This window comes from Ovis canadensis, chromosome 15 (assembly GCF_042477335.2).
Source record: "Ovis canadensis isolate MfBH-ARS-UI-01 breed Bighorn chromosome 15, ARS-UI_OviCan_v2, whole genome shotgun sequence".
Classification (NCBI taxonomy): domain Eukaryota; kingdom Metazoa; phylum Chordata; class Mammalia; order Artiodactyla; family Bovidae; genus Ovis; species Ovis canadensis.
The window spans coordinates 62,546,571-62,563,299 of record NC_091259.1 but is presented as its reverse complement, the minus strand read 5'-3'; the positions used below and the strand labels follow the sequence as shown (position 1 = coordinate 62,563,299).

Below are 16,729 nucleotides of genomic sequence, written 5' to 3'. Positions count from 1 at the left end.
CTTGGATGGGCTTCCCTGGGGAAGGTAATAATAGGTGTTAGAAGTTCAGTGGCAGAGAGAGGAGGGCTGGGGAAGTGCAGAGAAGGAAAAGAATGGCCACTAATAAGAGGCAGCCCGGCATGACAAAAGGAGCATGCAACTAGGAGTAAGACAACCGGCTTTGCTGGCTCCAGTTCCATCACTTGTTATCATGTGATCGCGGCAAGTCACTTCCTATTTCCAAGTATTCTGATATGCAAGACAGTGATCATCATCCTTGCCCTGCCTCCTTCACAGGGTTGTTATAAACTTAAATAAAAACATGGTAGATTCTGTAAAAAAGAAACTTTCATTTTATATAACTTCTAACTATAGCTGAGAGTTAACCTAAGAAAATAAGTAAAAAAAATAGTAAGCAGGCAACTAGAGTTGTGGGATACTTTCCTCTAAGTTCAGAGAAAGGTCGTATTAAGTACTTGGGGAAAAGTAGAAGGGAAATGGTGAATATTTTGTATAACTAATGTATAAAGAAGCATGAGCCATTATTAAAAAATGTGATCAAGAACCATGTTCTATACCTATTTGTAAGCAGATGACTGTAGATATTTTTTTATGACTGTAGATTTTAAAGGAAAAATAAAATACCTATAATAAAGGATGGATTTAATTTTTAAAAGAGACAACTATGATTTCATTTACCCATGATATAGTTATAATAATACTTACCATTTGTTACTATTATGTGCCAGGAAGTATGCTAAGTATTTATGTATTTAATCTTTATATCAACTTTATCAGGAAGGCACTATAATCTCCATTTTACAGATACTTTTAAGCAGAGAGTTTAAACTTGCCTGAAGTCACAGAGATAGTGAGTGGCAGAGCTACTTATTCAAACCCATTGTCTTCATATGCTCCTTAGAACTGGGCAACTGCTTCCCACTCTGGCCTGCCCTGCAATCTTCACATGCCCCAGGTCCACTAAATGCCGTCTCCTTAGTGAAGGCTTGTCCGGTCCTCACCTACACCCGACACTTTACACTGGGGAGTAAATGACATCCTCAAGAATGTTCCAGATAACTTCTCCACCTTTATTCACTACTTCATACTTTGTTGTCTGTCGCATCTTGTTCCAATTTCAGTGCCTGCTCATCGCTGCTCAGAAGCTGGTGGGTAAGGCTTGGTGGAGAGTGAACCTAAGGTACCAGGGCAGGACCTCCTATCTCTGCCTGCTGAGTGAGTGAATGACTGAGGTAGGATGTGAGCTGGATCTTGAAGTGAAAGCAACGTTTGGAGAGAGCAGAGGCAAAGCAGGCCATTCTAGGTGGTGGGAACTTGTCTGAGAAAAGAACTGAGGTCAGAAATGAGGGGGGCCTGTCTAGGGGTCAGTTCAGCCAGGGTGAGAGACAGTGGAGAGATGTAATTGAGGACTGTCCCCAAGGCCTGGATGCAGAAGCCCCCTCACATAGTCTATTCACAGGAGCAGAGCACAGACTCTCTCCCTCTCAGTGCTAAACATATCACCTCAGTGGCAGCCATCAACAGTGGCTCGCGTGTCAGGGAGGCGGTCAGGCTTCCCTGACCGTAACTCAGCACTGGCTGTGCATGAGCATGTCCAATGGAATCCTGGACCTCTTTCTAGTTAGTAGTAAAAAGAAGAGGAAAAATGGGATGTTTAAGTGGCATGGTGGTGGCTTTTAACCAAACCATTCAATAGGACAACCTTTGAGCTGAAATTCTGCTTTTCTAATTTGTGTTGTTTGGCAGTCACAACCAGGTTAGTGATTCGAGGATGAGAAAACGGAAACTTCTTTTGGAAACGATCAGCATAAAGCGCTGGGAACTGTGCCCCAGGTAACTGTGTTTATGAGGAAAAGGGATAGTTTTATGATTAGTCAGGTAAGATGCTTTGATGTTAGATAACAATTCTGTCACGTGACAGAAAAAAAATCACACTGTCTTTAAGAAACAAAACAAGCTGTCACACAACTCTGAAGCTTACCATAAGGAGGAATTCAGTGACTGTACTGATCGTCAGTCAGTCTGAAATTCTCGACACCAAAAGAACACACAGCAATCTACTTCCACCGGGACCAGTCTGTGAGTGGTAACTGCTGCACAGAGGATGGAAGTGTTTTCTTTTACAAAAGATGTAAGAGGCTCCCTTAGGGGCCTGAGTTTTTTTGCCCTTTGCCCTAAGGAGCACAGGCTGGGGAGGTAATTCCTCAGTTCATGGCTGCTCTCGGAAACTCTCAGGTTTCCCCTGCGGCTGGAGTGTTTGTTCCGGCTTTGTTTACGTCTGGAACCTCCAGGCTGCCTTTCCACAGCAGTCTTTCCTGGGCCTGGGTTCGTAATGTGGCAGATATTTTGCAATACTTTGCATCTGTCTCAGCAGTCCGTTTTTCATTACGGCACCATAAAGTGGTGTCTACTATTCACTCAGTGTTAATGTGCTTGGCACAGCTGGCATAAAGGGGCACTATACAGATGTGGGAACTGGGGGCTTAATGGCTTTACCATGTCAGTGCCAGGGGACCTGGACTCCAGTCTTCCTGCCACAGGCTCGTGGAGCGGCCGTGCTTGGAAAGTCATTTAATTTACCTGAACCTCAGAAATGGAGAGTTGCTGGAAATGGCTATATTTAAGGAGGGAAAAGACAGTCAGGGTGCAGTGAGGAAACACTTGTATGTAAGCATTTTGGGTAAACTGTCTAAAGAGATTGCAGAAGAAAGGGATCTAATTTCTAAAGTTCCAGTAACTGGTTATGATTTTGTTTCTCACTTAAAATATTTACTTTCCCCCTGCCTAATTTTGCATTTTATGTTTTGTATTGTTTTCTTGAAAGGGTTCCCTAATTGTATCAGCTCAGTGTGCCACAAAACCTAGATCCCCTCTGTTTCTGAAATGAATTTGCACACTAGCCAAGTGGTCTATTCTTTGCCAGTAAAACTGCTGTGCCTTTTCTAAAGCTGTTCCTGCTATTTGGGGGTGTGGGTATGGATGGAGGTAGGAGAGAGAGAAGAGGGAGAGCACATACTTGACAGTGTGTGACTTGAGCCGGTATAAGGACCATATGTGAGAGCAAGGGGAGAGGCGGGGGAAGGAAAGAGCTTGGATTTTACTCTAGCCACTGGAGCTAGGGAGTGATTAAGATACAGCTAAAATTTAAAAAGATCATGCTGGCTACTGTGAAGAATGAACAGAGATGGGACATGAGTGAAACCAGGGAGACAGACTGGACTAGTGTAGTGCTTGGGTAAGACCAGGTGGTGGCTGGGCCGGGGTGGTAGCAGCAGAGATGGTGGGAAGAACAGTTGGTGGGTAGAGATAACAGCATTTTTGCTGATGAACTAGACTGGATCAGGGAGGAGTGAAGAAAAGAAGGAAGAATGCTCCTCTGGTTTGAGCAACTGGGCACAGTGTGTCATTTGTTGAGCTGAAGAAGGTGAGTGGAAGGACAGTTTTAAATGCTGAGGCTGAGGTGCCTGCGGTACTCCAAGGGTAGGTTTCAAGCAGCTCTCTGACTATAGAGCTCACAGGAGAGGCTGACACTGAAAACAATGCGAGGAGTCATAGCCCTTGTAGATAGCCTTCAAGAGTGGGGCATGAGACCACGAGAGAAGAAAGCAGAGAGAAAAGGAGAGGAGACCTTCAGGCAGAGCTGTGCAGTTCTCCATACTTACTGATCAAAAATAGGAGGACGAACAGGAAAAACAGGCAGAAAAGAGCAGCTGAGAGGAGGAAAACCAGCGGAAGATAGTGCTGGAAGCCAAGAAAGGAAGATGCATCAAGAAGGCAGGAATGGCCAGCAAGGCCAAAGTCACTATATACAGACGAGGCTAAGGGTGAAAAAGTGGCCGCTAGGTTTGGCAACATTTGAGTTTTAGGCACCTACCTAGATAAGAGGAATTCCAGTACACTGAGAGAACTGGAAATCACACAGGAGTGATTTAAGGAGGAACTGGAAAAAATAGAACATAGACAAAAACCTCTTCTTTCCCCCTGAAGAAAGGAAAACCACTAGGTTTTCCAGACCTTCATGATAGATAATTCCTGTTGTACATAAACTCTTCCAGAGAATGGAAAAGGAGAGTAGAAAAGGAGGAGGAAAGAGCCTCAGTTTATTCTACTAGGCTATCATCCTGTTACCAAAATCAGACAGAGTATTGTATACATAAGCTAGCTGCATCTCAGTTTACAAAAGTAGGTATTCCAAAAATATCAGCAAATCATGGAATCTAATTAAAATGATATAAAAGAACTTATTTACAAAACAGAAAGCCTCACAAATTCCAAAAACAAACTTATGGTTATCAAAGGGGAAATGTGGAAGAAAGGGATAAATTAGGGGCTTGGGATTAACATTCACATTACTATAAATAAAACACAACCAACAAGGACCCAGTGCATTGCACAAGGAACTCTATTCAATATTCTGTAATAATCTATATGGGAAAAGAATCTGAAAAAGAAGGAATATATGTATAACTGAATTACTATGCTGTACACCTGAAAGTAACACAGCATTGTAAATGAACTATTAGTCAGTGTGAGTCACTCAGTCGTGTCTGACTCTTTGCAACCCCATAGTCTGCAGCCAGCCAGGCTCCTCTGTCCATGGAATTCTCCAGGCGAGAATACTGGAGTGGGCTGCCAATCCCTTCTCCAGGGGATCTTCCCAACCCAGGGATCAAACCTGGGTCTCCTGCATTGTAGGTGATTCTTTACTACTGAGCCACCAAAGGAAGCCCAAATCAACTATACTTCAATAAAACAAAAAAGTGCATGCGTGTGTGTGTGTGTGTGTGTGTGTAATGGAATCCTATGCAGCCATAAAGAGAATGAAATAATGCCATCTGCAGCAACAAGGAGAGACCTAGAGATTACCATACTAAGTGAAGTAAGTCAGAGAAGACAAATACCATACGAGATCACTGATACAGGAAATTGAAATATGACACAAATGAATTTATCTAAAAAACAGAAAGAGACTTACAGACATAGAGAACAAACTGTGGTTGCCAAGGAGGACAGGAGTGAGAGATGGATGGATTGGGAGTTTGGGATTAGCAGATGCAAACTATTATACATGTTGCTTTTCAGCTGCTCAGTCGTGTCCAACTCTTTGTGACCCCATGGACCACATACAGCACACCCTATCCTTCCGTACTCCCAGTGTTTGCTCAACTCATGTCCACTGTATGTATTATACGTAGAATGGATGAACAACAAGGTCCTACTATATAGCAAAGGGAACTACACTTAGTAGCCTGTAACAAACCATAATGGGATGGATATGAAAAAGAATATATATATGTATGTATGTATGACTGAATCGCTTTCTTGTAAAGCAGAAATTAATACACGGTAAATCAACTATACTTCAATAAAGTAAACTTTAAAAATTAGCAAATGAAATCGAACAGTATACAGGAAATAATACATCACAATCAAGTAGAGTATATCCCAGGTGGCAAAGATGGTTTAACAACAGAAATAAATATAGTATTATCTTAATAAACATGATAAGCATTTTATAAACTTCAAAATGCACACATTCATAATTTCAAGAAAAACAACTCGTAGAGAGCTGGCAATAGAAAGAAAGTTCCTTTTGCTAATAAAGAATATCTATCCAAACCTGTAATAGACTACTTAACGGCGAAAAGAAGCATTCTCTTTAAAGTCAGGAATAAGACGACTGCTACTATATTGCTTTATCATTAATATCCACTACTGTTGCTCCTCTTCCATAGAACATAAGAGAACAAAAAGTAATAAAAATTGTGAAAAGAGGAAGAAATAACACTATCATTCAGAAACATGATTGTATATACAGAAAAACTCCAAAGAATCTAAGATAAACTATTACAATTAATGTTTAGTAAGCTTGCTGGATACAGTCTCCAAAATACAAAATCAGTGGTGTTCCTTTATACTAGCCACGAAGAAGTTGGATGCGATAATAAAAAATTTATAACAGCAACCAAAATGGTAAGCTACCAAGGACTGAGTATATAATAAAAGATGTGTAAGGCCTTTATGAAGAAAGCTTTAACACTTTGCTGAGGTCTGTTTAAAAAAAAACAAAATATATAAAGAGATACCATGTTCACAGAAAGACTCAATATCATAAAACTGTCAAATCACTCAAATACAATTCATAAATCAAGAAAAGCCAAAAGAGATTTGAAGAAGGACCGTAAGTAGGAGCCTCACCAGACCAGATATCAAGAAAGTTGGGGAAATCTTCCTTTCCCCTTGCTTTGAAGGGATATGATTTAAGAGTAACACTCTTGGCCTCTCTCCATCCTCCCACTTACTTGCTCTTAGGGGAAGAGGGCCTTTTCTGATTGGTGACTTTAGAGGGAAAGATAAAACCTGTGTATTCCTGGCTTAGCCCCATCTGGGTTTCTGCAGGAGTCACCGGACAGTATAGTTAAGGGCTGGTTGCTGGTGGGGAAGCCGGGGGCTCTCCAGTTCACATCCTGATTGTGAGAGTAGGTTTAATTTTGAGTGATGTCTTTGCAAGCACTTTTATAATAGATCTAAAGCTGCATTTTCCAAGTGGCTTTATCAGTAATAAAACTGACATTTTGATTTCTGTTAGTTTGTCTCCTATCTCCTCTCTCAAGTGGTTCCAAATGTTAGGAGGAAGAGAGATGCTCAAACCTCAGTAAGACTTACAGAAATTACACCTTATATTAATTAAAAATATGGTACTAGCCTATAGATAGACTATAAACAATGAAACAGAATAAGGAGCCTGGAAACAGATTCATGTGTAAGTTAATTTGATATATGAAACAGACTGATTATCAACAGTGGATAAAAGGTAAAGATTCTTCAATAAATGATACTGAGACAATCTGCCGAGTGTACTGAGCAAGATTTATTTTAGTTGGTTGATCAGGTGGTGCAGTGAGGTCTCTCTTTTTGATTATTTTAATTTACCATTTGTGTTATAAAACCTTTCATGATTTATGTACCTTGTTTCCAACCAGATCACAAATCCCTTGAAGGTAGGGCTTGAGCCTCATACTTACCGTTACCTCTGAGCACCTATCATGGACTGAGCACTGACAGTGTTAAACATGTGCTTGCTAGCTCACTTTTAAAGTAACAGTGGGGATTTCCCAGCAGTCCAGGCGTTAAGACTCTGTGCTCCCAGTGCAGGGGGTACAGGTTTGGTCCCTGGTTGGGGAACTGAGCTTCCACACGCCACATGGTGTGGCGAAAAAAATTAAAAAGTAACAGTAATAATAATGATACAATAATTATTTTTTTACATTAAAACTTAGTTCCTAGTCTTCATTCCTCAGGGTATACAGGTCTATGTCAACACTAACTTTTTATGATGATTTTGATATTCTGAGTAGAATTATTTAAACAATTGTGTATTTGCTTAACAGGAGTCTTGTCTAAAGTCAGACACCCATATTTTTGAAGATCATGAGACAAAAATAAAAAAACAAAGTGACGGTAAATCACAGATGTCACTTTATTATCCTCAAGGCCTATCCTGATGGCACAGAAGGAAATGAAACTATTCTTGTACTTTCCTCCTCACAAATTATTTTCCACCTACCATCTCATTTCATCCTCACCACAAACCAGTGAGATGAGCAGGGATTACAGATGAGGAAATTACATTTTAGAGAGGTAGGAGTTTAAATTTAGACAGCCAATCAGAAAATTAAAGTGACAAGGTTACATGGATAACGTATTTACCTGAGGTTTTTAAAAAACGGGTCATGACATTATACAGGAGGCAGGGATCAAGACCATTCCCAAGAAAAAGAAATACAAAAAGGCAAAATGGTTGTCTAAGAAGGCCTTACAAAGAGCTGTGAATAGAAGAGAAGCGAAAGGCAAAGGAGAAAAGGAAAGATATACCCATTTGAATGCAGAGTTCTAAAGAATAGCAAGGAGACATAAGAAAGTCTTCCTAAGTGATCAATGCAAAGAAAGAGAGGAAAACAATAGAATGGGAAAGACTAGAGATCTCTTCAAGAAAATTAGACGTACTAAGGGAACATTTCATACAAAGATGGGCTCAATAAAGGACAGAAATGGTATGGACCTAACAGAAGCAGAAGAAATTAAGACGAGGTGGCAAGAATACACAGAAGAACTATACAAAAAAGATCTTCACGATTCAGATAATCACAGTGGTGTGATCACCAACCTAGAGCCAGATACCCTGGAATGAGAAATCAAGCGGGCCGTAGGGAGCATGACTACCAACACAGCTAGGGGAGGTGATGGAATTCCAGTTGAGCTATTTCAAATTCTAAAAGATGATGCTATGAAAGTGCTGCACTCAATATGCCAGCAAATTTGGAAAACTCAGCAGTGGCCACAGACTGGAAAAGGTCAGTTTTCATTCTAATCCCAAAGAAAGGCAATGTCAAAAAATGCTCAAACTACCACACAATTGCATTCATCTCACACGCTAGCAAAGTAACACTCAAAATTCTCCAAGCCAGACTTCAACAGTATGTGAACTGTGAACTTCCAGATGTTCAAGCTGGTTTTAGATAAGGCAGAGGAACCAGAGATCAAATTGCCAACATCTGCTGGATCACCAGAAAAGCAAGAGAGTTCCAAAAAAGAGAAATCTACTTCTGCTTTATTGACTGTGCCAAAGCCTTTGACTGTGTGGATCATAATAAACTGTGGAAAATTCTGAAAGAGACGGAAATACCAGACTACCTGACCTGCCTCTTGAGAAATCTGTATGCAGGTCAGGAAGCCAACAGTTAGAACTAGACACGAAACAACAGACTGGTTCCCAATTGGGAAAGGACTATGTCAAGGCTATATATTGTCACCCTGCTTATTTAACTTATATGCAGAGTACATCATGAGAAACGCTGGGCTGGAAGAAGCACAAGCTGGAATCAAGATTGCCGGGAAAAATATCAATAACCTCAGATATGCAGATGACACCACCCTATAGCAGAAAGCAAAGAAGAACTAAACAGTCTCTTGATGAAAGTGAAAGAGGAGAGTGAAAAAGTTGGCTTAAAACTCAACATTCAGAAAACTAAGATCATGGCATCTGGTCCCATCAATTCATGGCAAATAGATGGAGACATAGTAGAAACAGTGACAGACTTTTATTTTTCTAGGCTCCAAAATCACTGCAGATGGTGACTGCAGCCATGAAATTAAAAGACTCTTGCTCCTTGGAAGAAAAGTTATGACCAACTTAGAAAGCATATTAAAAAGCAGAGACATTACTTTGCTGACAAAGGTCCATCTAGTCAAAGCTATGGTTTTTCCAGGAGTCATGAATGGATGTGGGAGTTGGACTACAAAGAAAGCTGAGCACCGAAGAATTGATGCTTTTGAACTGTGGTGTTGGAGAAGACTCTTGAGAGTCTCTTGGATCGCAAAGAGATCCAACCAGTCCATTCTGAAGGAGATCAGTCCTGAATATTCTTTGGAAGGACTCACGTTGAAGCTAAAACTCCAGTACTTTGGCCACCGGATGCGAAGAGCTGACTCATTTGAAAAGACCCTGATGCTGGAAGGGATTGAGGGCAGGAGGAGAAGGGGACAACAGAGGATGAGATGGTTGGATGGCATTACTGACTCAATGGACATGAGTTTGAGTAAACTCCGGGAGCTGGTGATGGACAGGGAGGCTGCAGTCCATGGGGTTGCAAAGAGTTGGACATGAATGAGCAACTGAACTGAACACTGTGATAAATGTTGAACAATTTGGCATGAATGATGGAATCTCTAAACTTAAAACAACAACAAAATTCACATAGCAAATGAGAAAAAGATCTGGGACTCAGAACCCAGTGCTCCTTAGAATAAACCATGCTGTTCTCAGCTGTCTAACTCTAAAGGCCTGATCTGAATGCACATAATTTTGTAAGTTATTGCCTATCATCCAAGGGCTTGAATTACTAAATGACTAGCGCCAACAGCTTCCCTTTTATTCAAGTCAAGTTAATTATCTAATGTCTTCTTTGCATCAGATGGTCCCTTTCCCCTTGTCTTTTGAAGAGGGTCATGTCCATCCTGACAAAGCACTTTTAGGCAGCAGCTTGCCCTTATGGTTACAACAGGCACTGACATCACATGTGAGAAACATTCCAGTACGTCTGTTCCTCCTGGTCTCAGACTACATCCTGACAGCCTGACCTATTCCTTGTGTGTTTTCTTCCCTATATTCTCAATCACTTATCCTGATTTTTTTTTTTAACTGTCCTTTGCTTGTTCTTTGGGAAAGTCCTGGGGGTTCCATATCCTCCGTTTACAAATCACATGGCTGTCCTCCAACCTCTGCCTCAACCATGCATTCAATAATTCCTCACCCAGCCAACCTTCCCATGTCTAAACAATACTTCCTTGAACCCACCCGCCCCCTCCCACGGGTGCTTTACCCTCTTAACCAGACTGGAGCTTAGAATTATACAGGTATGATGGCTGCTTTTTCTTTTCTTCAGGTATCTCATTATAGAAGAAAACCCAGAAGGCAGGTGTGGAGCAGAAGTCAGGCAAGTTCCTCCAGATCACTATCCACCTAGCAATTTCTGGGTATGGCAGAGAAAGGTACTTACCACCTGACCATTAGTCCATGCTCCATGAAGTTTTTCAGGTTAGGAAGGGTTTGCCTCAAGTCTGGAGTTCCTAGTCCATGTTGATATCTTAGCTGCAAAGATGGAAAGACAGAATTAAATTCTGGCAGACACTAGGCAATGCTTCCCAAACATGACCCACTAAAGACTTAGTCGTCCCCCTCCCTACTGCTTTAAACTCTAATGAGTAAATGTGACTGTATGAACCCAACACCATCCCAACCACACTTTCTGGATGGTGTTTAAAGGTAGTCTGCTCACTTCCTGCTCCCTTGCCTCCTAAAGTGAGAGAAGACTAAGAATGACCAACTATATGGAATCGGGAGTATTTTCAAGACCCCTGTAGAGTTTGCTAACATCAACCCCAGGGACGTATACCATAAAACCAGTATTTCATTTTAAGTACTGAAGGCTGGGATTATACACTGAGCACATTCAGCCCTTCTTTCACTGACTTGACCCTCTGCAGAATCAAGAATAAGGTTTATGTTGTATGTGTCTCTGATGCCCAAGTATCTGACACAGTGCTAGTGCTCATTTCATGCTTATTAAACAAAGAGCAAGTCATTTTTGAGGCTGTGCTTTACGTTATTTCTCTTGTGCTTCTAGCTTTCCTTTTTCTCTAGGACCAGAGAACAGAGTTGCTATGGCCTGTGGCTAAGATCTGCTCTTAGTTTTACTTATTTCTGCCAGAGGCTGATTTTCTACAATTCAGTGCCCTTCTAAGTGTCTTGGGTAACCTACTAAATGGTTCTCATCTGCCTGTTCCTGCCTCCTCTCACTTTGTCTCTAAGACTATTTGCTTGCTCACTAAGCATAATAAAGATCTGAGGTTAAGTATAATGTGCATATTCATACATACACACATGATGTCAAATACACAGTAAGTGTACAACACAGCCCTGTAGAAATGTATTTTTCAAATGACATAATATATATGAAGTAAGGACTTTGTAAACTGTATACTGATGTACATATATGAAGGGTCATCTGCCTTAAAGTTTTGCTTTTCCAGCACCTAATTTAAAAGTGGCTAAGTTAAACTTTAAATATTTTCCTCTTTTAAAAAAATAAAACTACTATCAACAAAAAATCAAAGTAAGTTTTCTTTTGTTTGTATCTAGTACTCAATTGACTTTTCACTTAAGTGGGAGTGAGTGACATTTAATAAAGAGTTCACTCTCACTACACTGAACTTTCAAAGAAAACCCCCAAACCTAACAGGTCTCTTTAATGGTTGGAACATACACATAAAATAAGGAGGAAGAAACATAGAATGTTAAAGCTAAAAGATATCTTGTTAGCCCTTTTCTTGTGCAGATGGGAAAACTGAAGCCCAGAAAGAGAAAGGAATTTCTCCAGAGCCACACATTTCAATGGCAAAGATATTATTAGTCACAGCCTCCTTTTCCAAATCATGCTACTCAACCAGCTACCCCAAAGTCTGAGAGGAAAATTGGTTAGAAAAAAACAAAACCCCAAACCTTGAGAAGACAAAGGGAAAATATTCTTTTCCTTTTCCAAATCTAGCTTGGTGACCTAAATCACCTCCTGAGATTTGCTGACCTTGAATTATAAGATCTCCTCCATATTATATGACATCATTTCTTATATTAATATAAAAGCATTTTTTCCATTCACTGATAAAAGCAAAATGGCTGACATCCCAATATGACATTCCTGAATTCATTGTTTCAATAAAAAAGTGAAATTGTTTACACATGGCATGGAAATTTCACCTGTGATTCATACTGAAAAATATTAAATATCAAAAAAGTAAAACCACCCCACACTAAAATAACACTAAGCTATGTGTCCCTGAGCCAGTATGTAGTCAACTGCCTGCCCCAGGCTTAACAATGGAAGGTGGGTGTTGAATTCTTTTCAGAGACCACAATGAAAATTTCTCTCCAAGTCTGATTTCGACTAAAAAAGGAAAATGTGGGAATTTCAAGCCTCCACCCAAATCTTAACTCCTCATTTGCTGCCAAGCATTATTTTTATCATAGAATCTTGGGATATCGTAGCTTTAAAAAGACTATGGAGATCTTTTCCATCCTCCATTTCTTCATAAGTGAAGAAACTAAGACTCAATAGGACAAGTGTCCTGCCCAAGGTCTCAGAGCTGATAAGGGACAAAGCCAAGGCTAGACTCTCAGTAACAACTCTGAATCCTTTGTCATGTCACCCTTTCAGTCTTCAACATATAGAACTAAAATAGAAATTCCCACATAGTACATATATGTTGTTCAGTCGCCAAGACATGTCTGTCTCTTTGCAACCCCATGACCTGTAGCATGCCAGGCTTCCCTGTCCTTCTCTTTCTCCCCACCCTTGCTCAAAGTCATGTTCATTGAGTCAGTGATGGCATCCAACCATTTCATCCTCTGTCGCCCCCTTCTCCTCTTGCCCTCAATCTTTCCCAGCATCAAGGTCTCTTCCAGTGAGTTGGCTCTTCTCATCAGGTGGCCAAAGTCTGTGTGTGTGTGTATGTATGTGTGTGTGTATGTGTATGTAAAAAATTTACAGTACATATAATGTTTTAAGTCTAAACTACTAAAAGGCTTATAATGAAAAAGCAACAGTTCTTTGCTCTTCAGTAGTGATCACTTTTAGTTGTTTTTTTCTTTACCTTCATATTTCTAAATACACTTATACTAATATTTCTTATTCTATCCCTCTCATTTAGACATCATCTACTATGTTCCTGTTATGCAAAATGAGAATTTAGCCCTTTTATTACTCTTTTCTTAATACATTTTATCTCCTTACCGATAATTACCTACTTTTTATTAAAGAATATGAGGATTTAACTGTCCACTCTCTCAAAAACACTTTTCCTCATTCTCTTAAGATATTCAATTATTTTGGAATGTAACATTTTTTTGTTAAATCAATATTTAGTGTTTACCTTACACCTACAAAAATACTGTTCACTGCTAAGCCATATAATATACTATTCCTTTTTTGCCTTATGTTTGTTTTTCCTGAAGTGATAATTGCCATTTATCTCACTTGTTGAGTACCCATGTACCTATCACTAGATCCTCCCCCAGTTAGGACAAAACCTTAAATCCTTCCAGTCTGGTTAATAAAGACATCATATAACAACCTATCAGCCCATACCACATCCCTTGGAGATTATTTCCTACAGTACCTTCTGTCTGTCTGCTCCAATCTGAACAGTTTGTTATCTAAGCTGGTTCTCTTATTACCTATTTAGAACTTTCTTTCACCATCACCCTAGTAATTCTGTTTACAGTCACCCCTCTATATCCCAAAGGGACTGGCTCCAGGAGTCCCTGCAGATACCAAACACTGTAGATGTTCAAGTCCCTCACCTAAAATGGTGCATATGTATAGTGAACATTCAACCCTCCATATCCCACACCCAGGTTTTATGTCAGTGGATACAGAGGGCTGACTGTAATTGTGTTGAGGCCGCTGTTTCCTAGATCTCATCACTTGTTCCTTGATTTATTGCCTCATTTTGGTGGAGCATATTCTATAATAGAGAATATATATATTCTTTAGAATATAATAACCTAGTCAGCATATTAAAAAGCAGAGACATTACTCTGCTGACAAAGGTCTGTTTAGTCAAAGCTATGGTTTTTCCAGTAGTCATGCATGGATGCAAGAGTTGGACTGTAAAGAAAGCTGAGTGTGAAGAATTGATGTTTTTGAACTGTGGTGTTGGAGAAGACTCTTGAGAGTCCCCAGGACTCATTTGAAAAGACCCTGATGCTGGGAAACATTGAGGGCAGGAGGAGAAGGGGATGACAGAGGATGAGATAGTTGGATGGCATCACTGGCTCAATGGATATGGGTTTGGGTGGACTCTGGGGGTTGGTGATGGACACGGAGGCCTGGCGTGCTGCGGTTCACAGGGTCGCAAAGAGTTGGACACGACTGAGTGACTGAACTGAACTGGACTGCAAGGAGATGAAACCAGTCAATCCCAAAGGAAACCAGTTCTGAATGTTCATTGGAAGGACTGATGCTGAAGCTGAAACTCCCAACACTTTGGCCACCTGATGCAAAGAACTGACTCATTGGAAAATACCCTGATGCTGAGAAGGATTGAAGGCAGGAGGAGAAGGGGACAACAGAGGATGAGATAGTTGGATGGCATCACCAACTCAATGGATGTGAGTTTGAGCAAGCTCCAGGAGTTGGTGATGGACAGGGAAGCCTGATGTGCCGCAGTTCATGGGCTTGCAAACAGTAGGGCACCACTGAGCTACCAAACTAAACTGATTCTATAATGGCTTTCTGGAACAGGGACACATGAAAGGTATCTTTTTTAACACTTTGAATACTTAAAAATATCTTTAATTCCATTCTCGTACTTGAATGATAGTTTGCTTGGGTATAAAATTCAAGGCTGTAATGATTTTTCCTTTGGAATGTTGTTTCACTGTCATTTAATTTTGCATATAGCAATTGAGAAACCTGGTAACATTCTGATTCCTGACCCACGTGTGTGAAGCGATTCTTCTCTCTTCAGGATTTTATTCTTTAATGTCAGTCAGAAATTTTACAATGATAAGCTTTTGTTTGGGTCTTTTATCATTTACTGTTTTGGTCTGAATTTAGTGAGTCCTTTGTTCTTATTTCCTTCCAGCTTCATTGAGATATAATTGACATACAATTCTGTATAAGTTAAAGGTGTGTAGCACAGTGATTTGACTTATATACATCATGAAATGAATACCACAGTAAGTTTAGAGAACATCCATCATTTCATACAGATACAAAATTAAAGAAAAAAAAATTTACCTTTTCCTTGTAATGGGAACTCTTAAAATTTACTCTCTTAACTTTCATATATAACATACAGCAGTGTTAATATATTAATCATGGTATACAATACATCCCTAGTAGTTATTTGTCTTATAACTGGAAGTTTGTACCTTTTAACCACTTTAATCCAATCCACTCCCACCACCACAATTCACCCCCACCTCTAGTAGCCAGAAATCTGATCTTTGTATGAGTTTATTTTTGAAGTAAAACTGATCTAAACACTATGTTAGTTCCTGGTACAAAACACAGTGATTTGATTATTTCCATACATTACAAAATGATCACCACAATAAATATAGCTACCATCTGTCACTATACAGAGATATTACATTATTATTGACTATATTTCCCACACTGTACATTCCATCCCTGTAGCTCGTCTGTTTTGTAATTGAAAGTTTGTATCTCTTAATTACCCTCACCTGGTTCACTCATCCCCCACTTACTGACCTTCCTTTGGCAACCTGTTTGTAGCTAGGACTCTTACATCTGTTTTGTTATGCTTGTTCATTTGTTTTGTTTTTTAGATTGCATGTATAAGTGAAATCATATAGCATCTGTCTTTCTCTGATTTATTCCACTTTATAGCATAATATCCTCTAGGTCTATCCATGTTGCTGCAAATGGCAAGATTTTCTTCTCTTTTATGGGTGAATAATGTTCCAGTGCATGTGTGTGCACGCACATGTATGCGCCACACCATCTTCATCCATCAGCTACTCACACGCACTTAGGTTGCTTCCATATCATGGATATCAGGAATAATGCAGTAATAGGGGTGTATTTGTCTTTTCAAATTAGTGGTTTTGGTTTCTTCGGAAAAATACCAACAGTGCACAAGTGTTTCCTTTTCTCCACATTCTTGTCAACATTTGTTATTTCTTGTCTTTTTCATAACAGTCATTCTGACAGATGTGAGGTTGCTGTAGTTTTGATTTGCATTTTGATTAATGATGTTGAGCATCTTTTCATGTGTCCATTGATCGTCTCTGCGTGTTCTTTGGAAAAATGTCTATTCAGGTCCTCTGTCCATTTTTTAATTGGGTTGGCTGTTTTCTTGATGTTGAGTTACCTGAGTTCTTTATATTTTGGATATTAACTCCTTTTCAGATATATCACTTACAAATATCTTCTCCCATTCAGTAGGTAGTCTTTTCATTTTGTTCACAGTTTCCTTTGTTGTGCAAAATATTTTCAGTCTGATATAGTCCCATTTGTTTACTTTGCTTTTGTTTTCCTTGCTAGTGAGTCCTTTCAATATGAAAACTCTTATCCTCTAATTTTGATTGTTTTCTATTATCATTATTGTTATTTTTATTTTCTGTCTCCTCTATCTTCATTTT

General features: G+C 39.7%; 1 protein-coding gene across 2 annotated transcripts in view; it reads right to left on the bottom strand.

The window, feature by feature from the left end:
* UVRAG (UV radiation resistance associated) overlaps positions 1-16,729 on the bottom strand; it is a 327,753-nt gene that overhangs the window by 18,462 nt on the left and 292,562 nt on the right. For both annotated transcript variants that reach the window (XM_069553156.1, XM_069553158.1), the window contains one exon: positions 10,560-10,651. In XM_069553156.1, the coding sequence (XP_069409257.1) occupies positions 10,560-10,651 (92 nt within the window). The remainder of the gene's footprint in view (positions 1-10,559; positions 10,652-16,729) is intronic.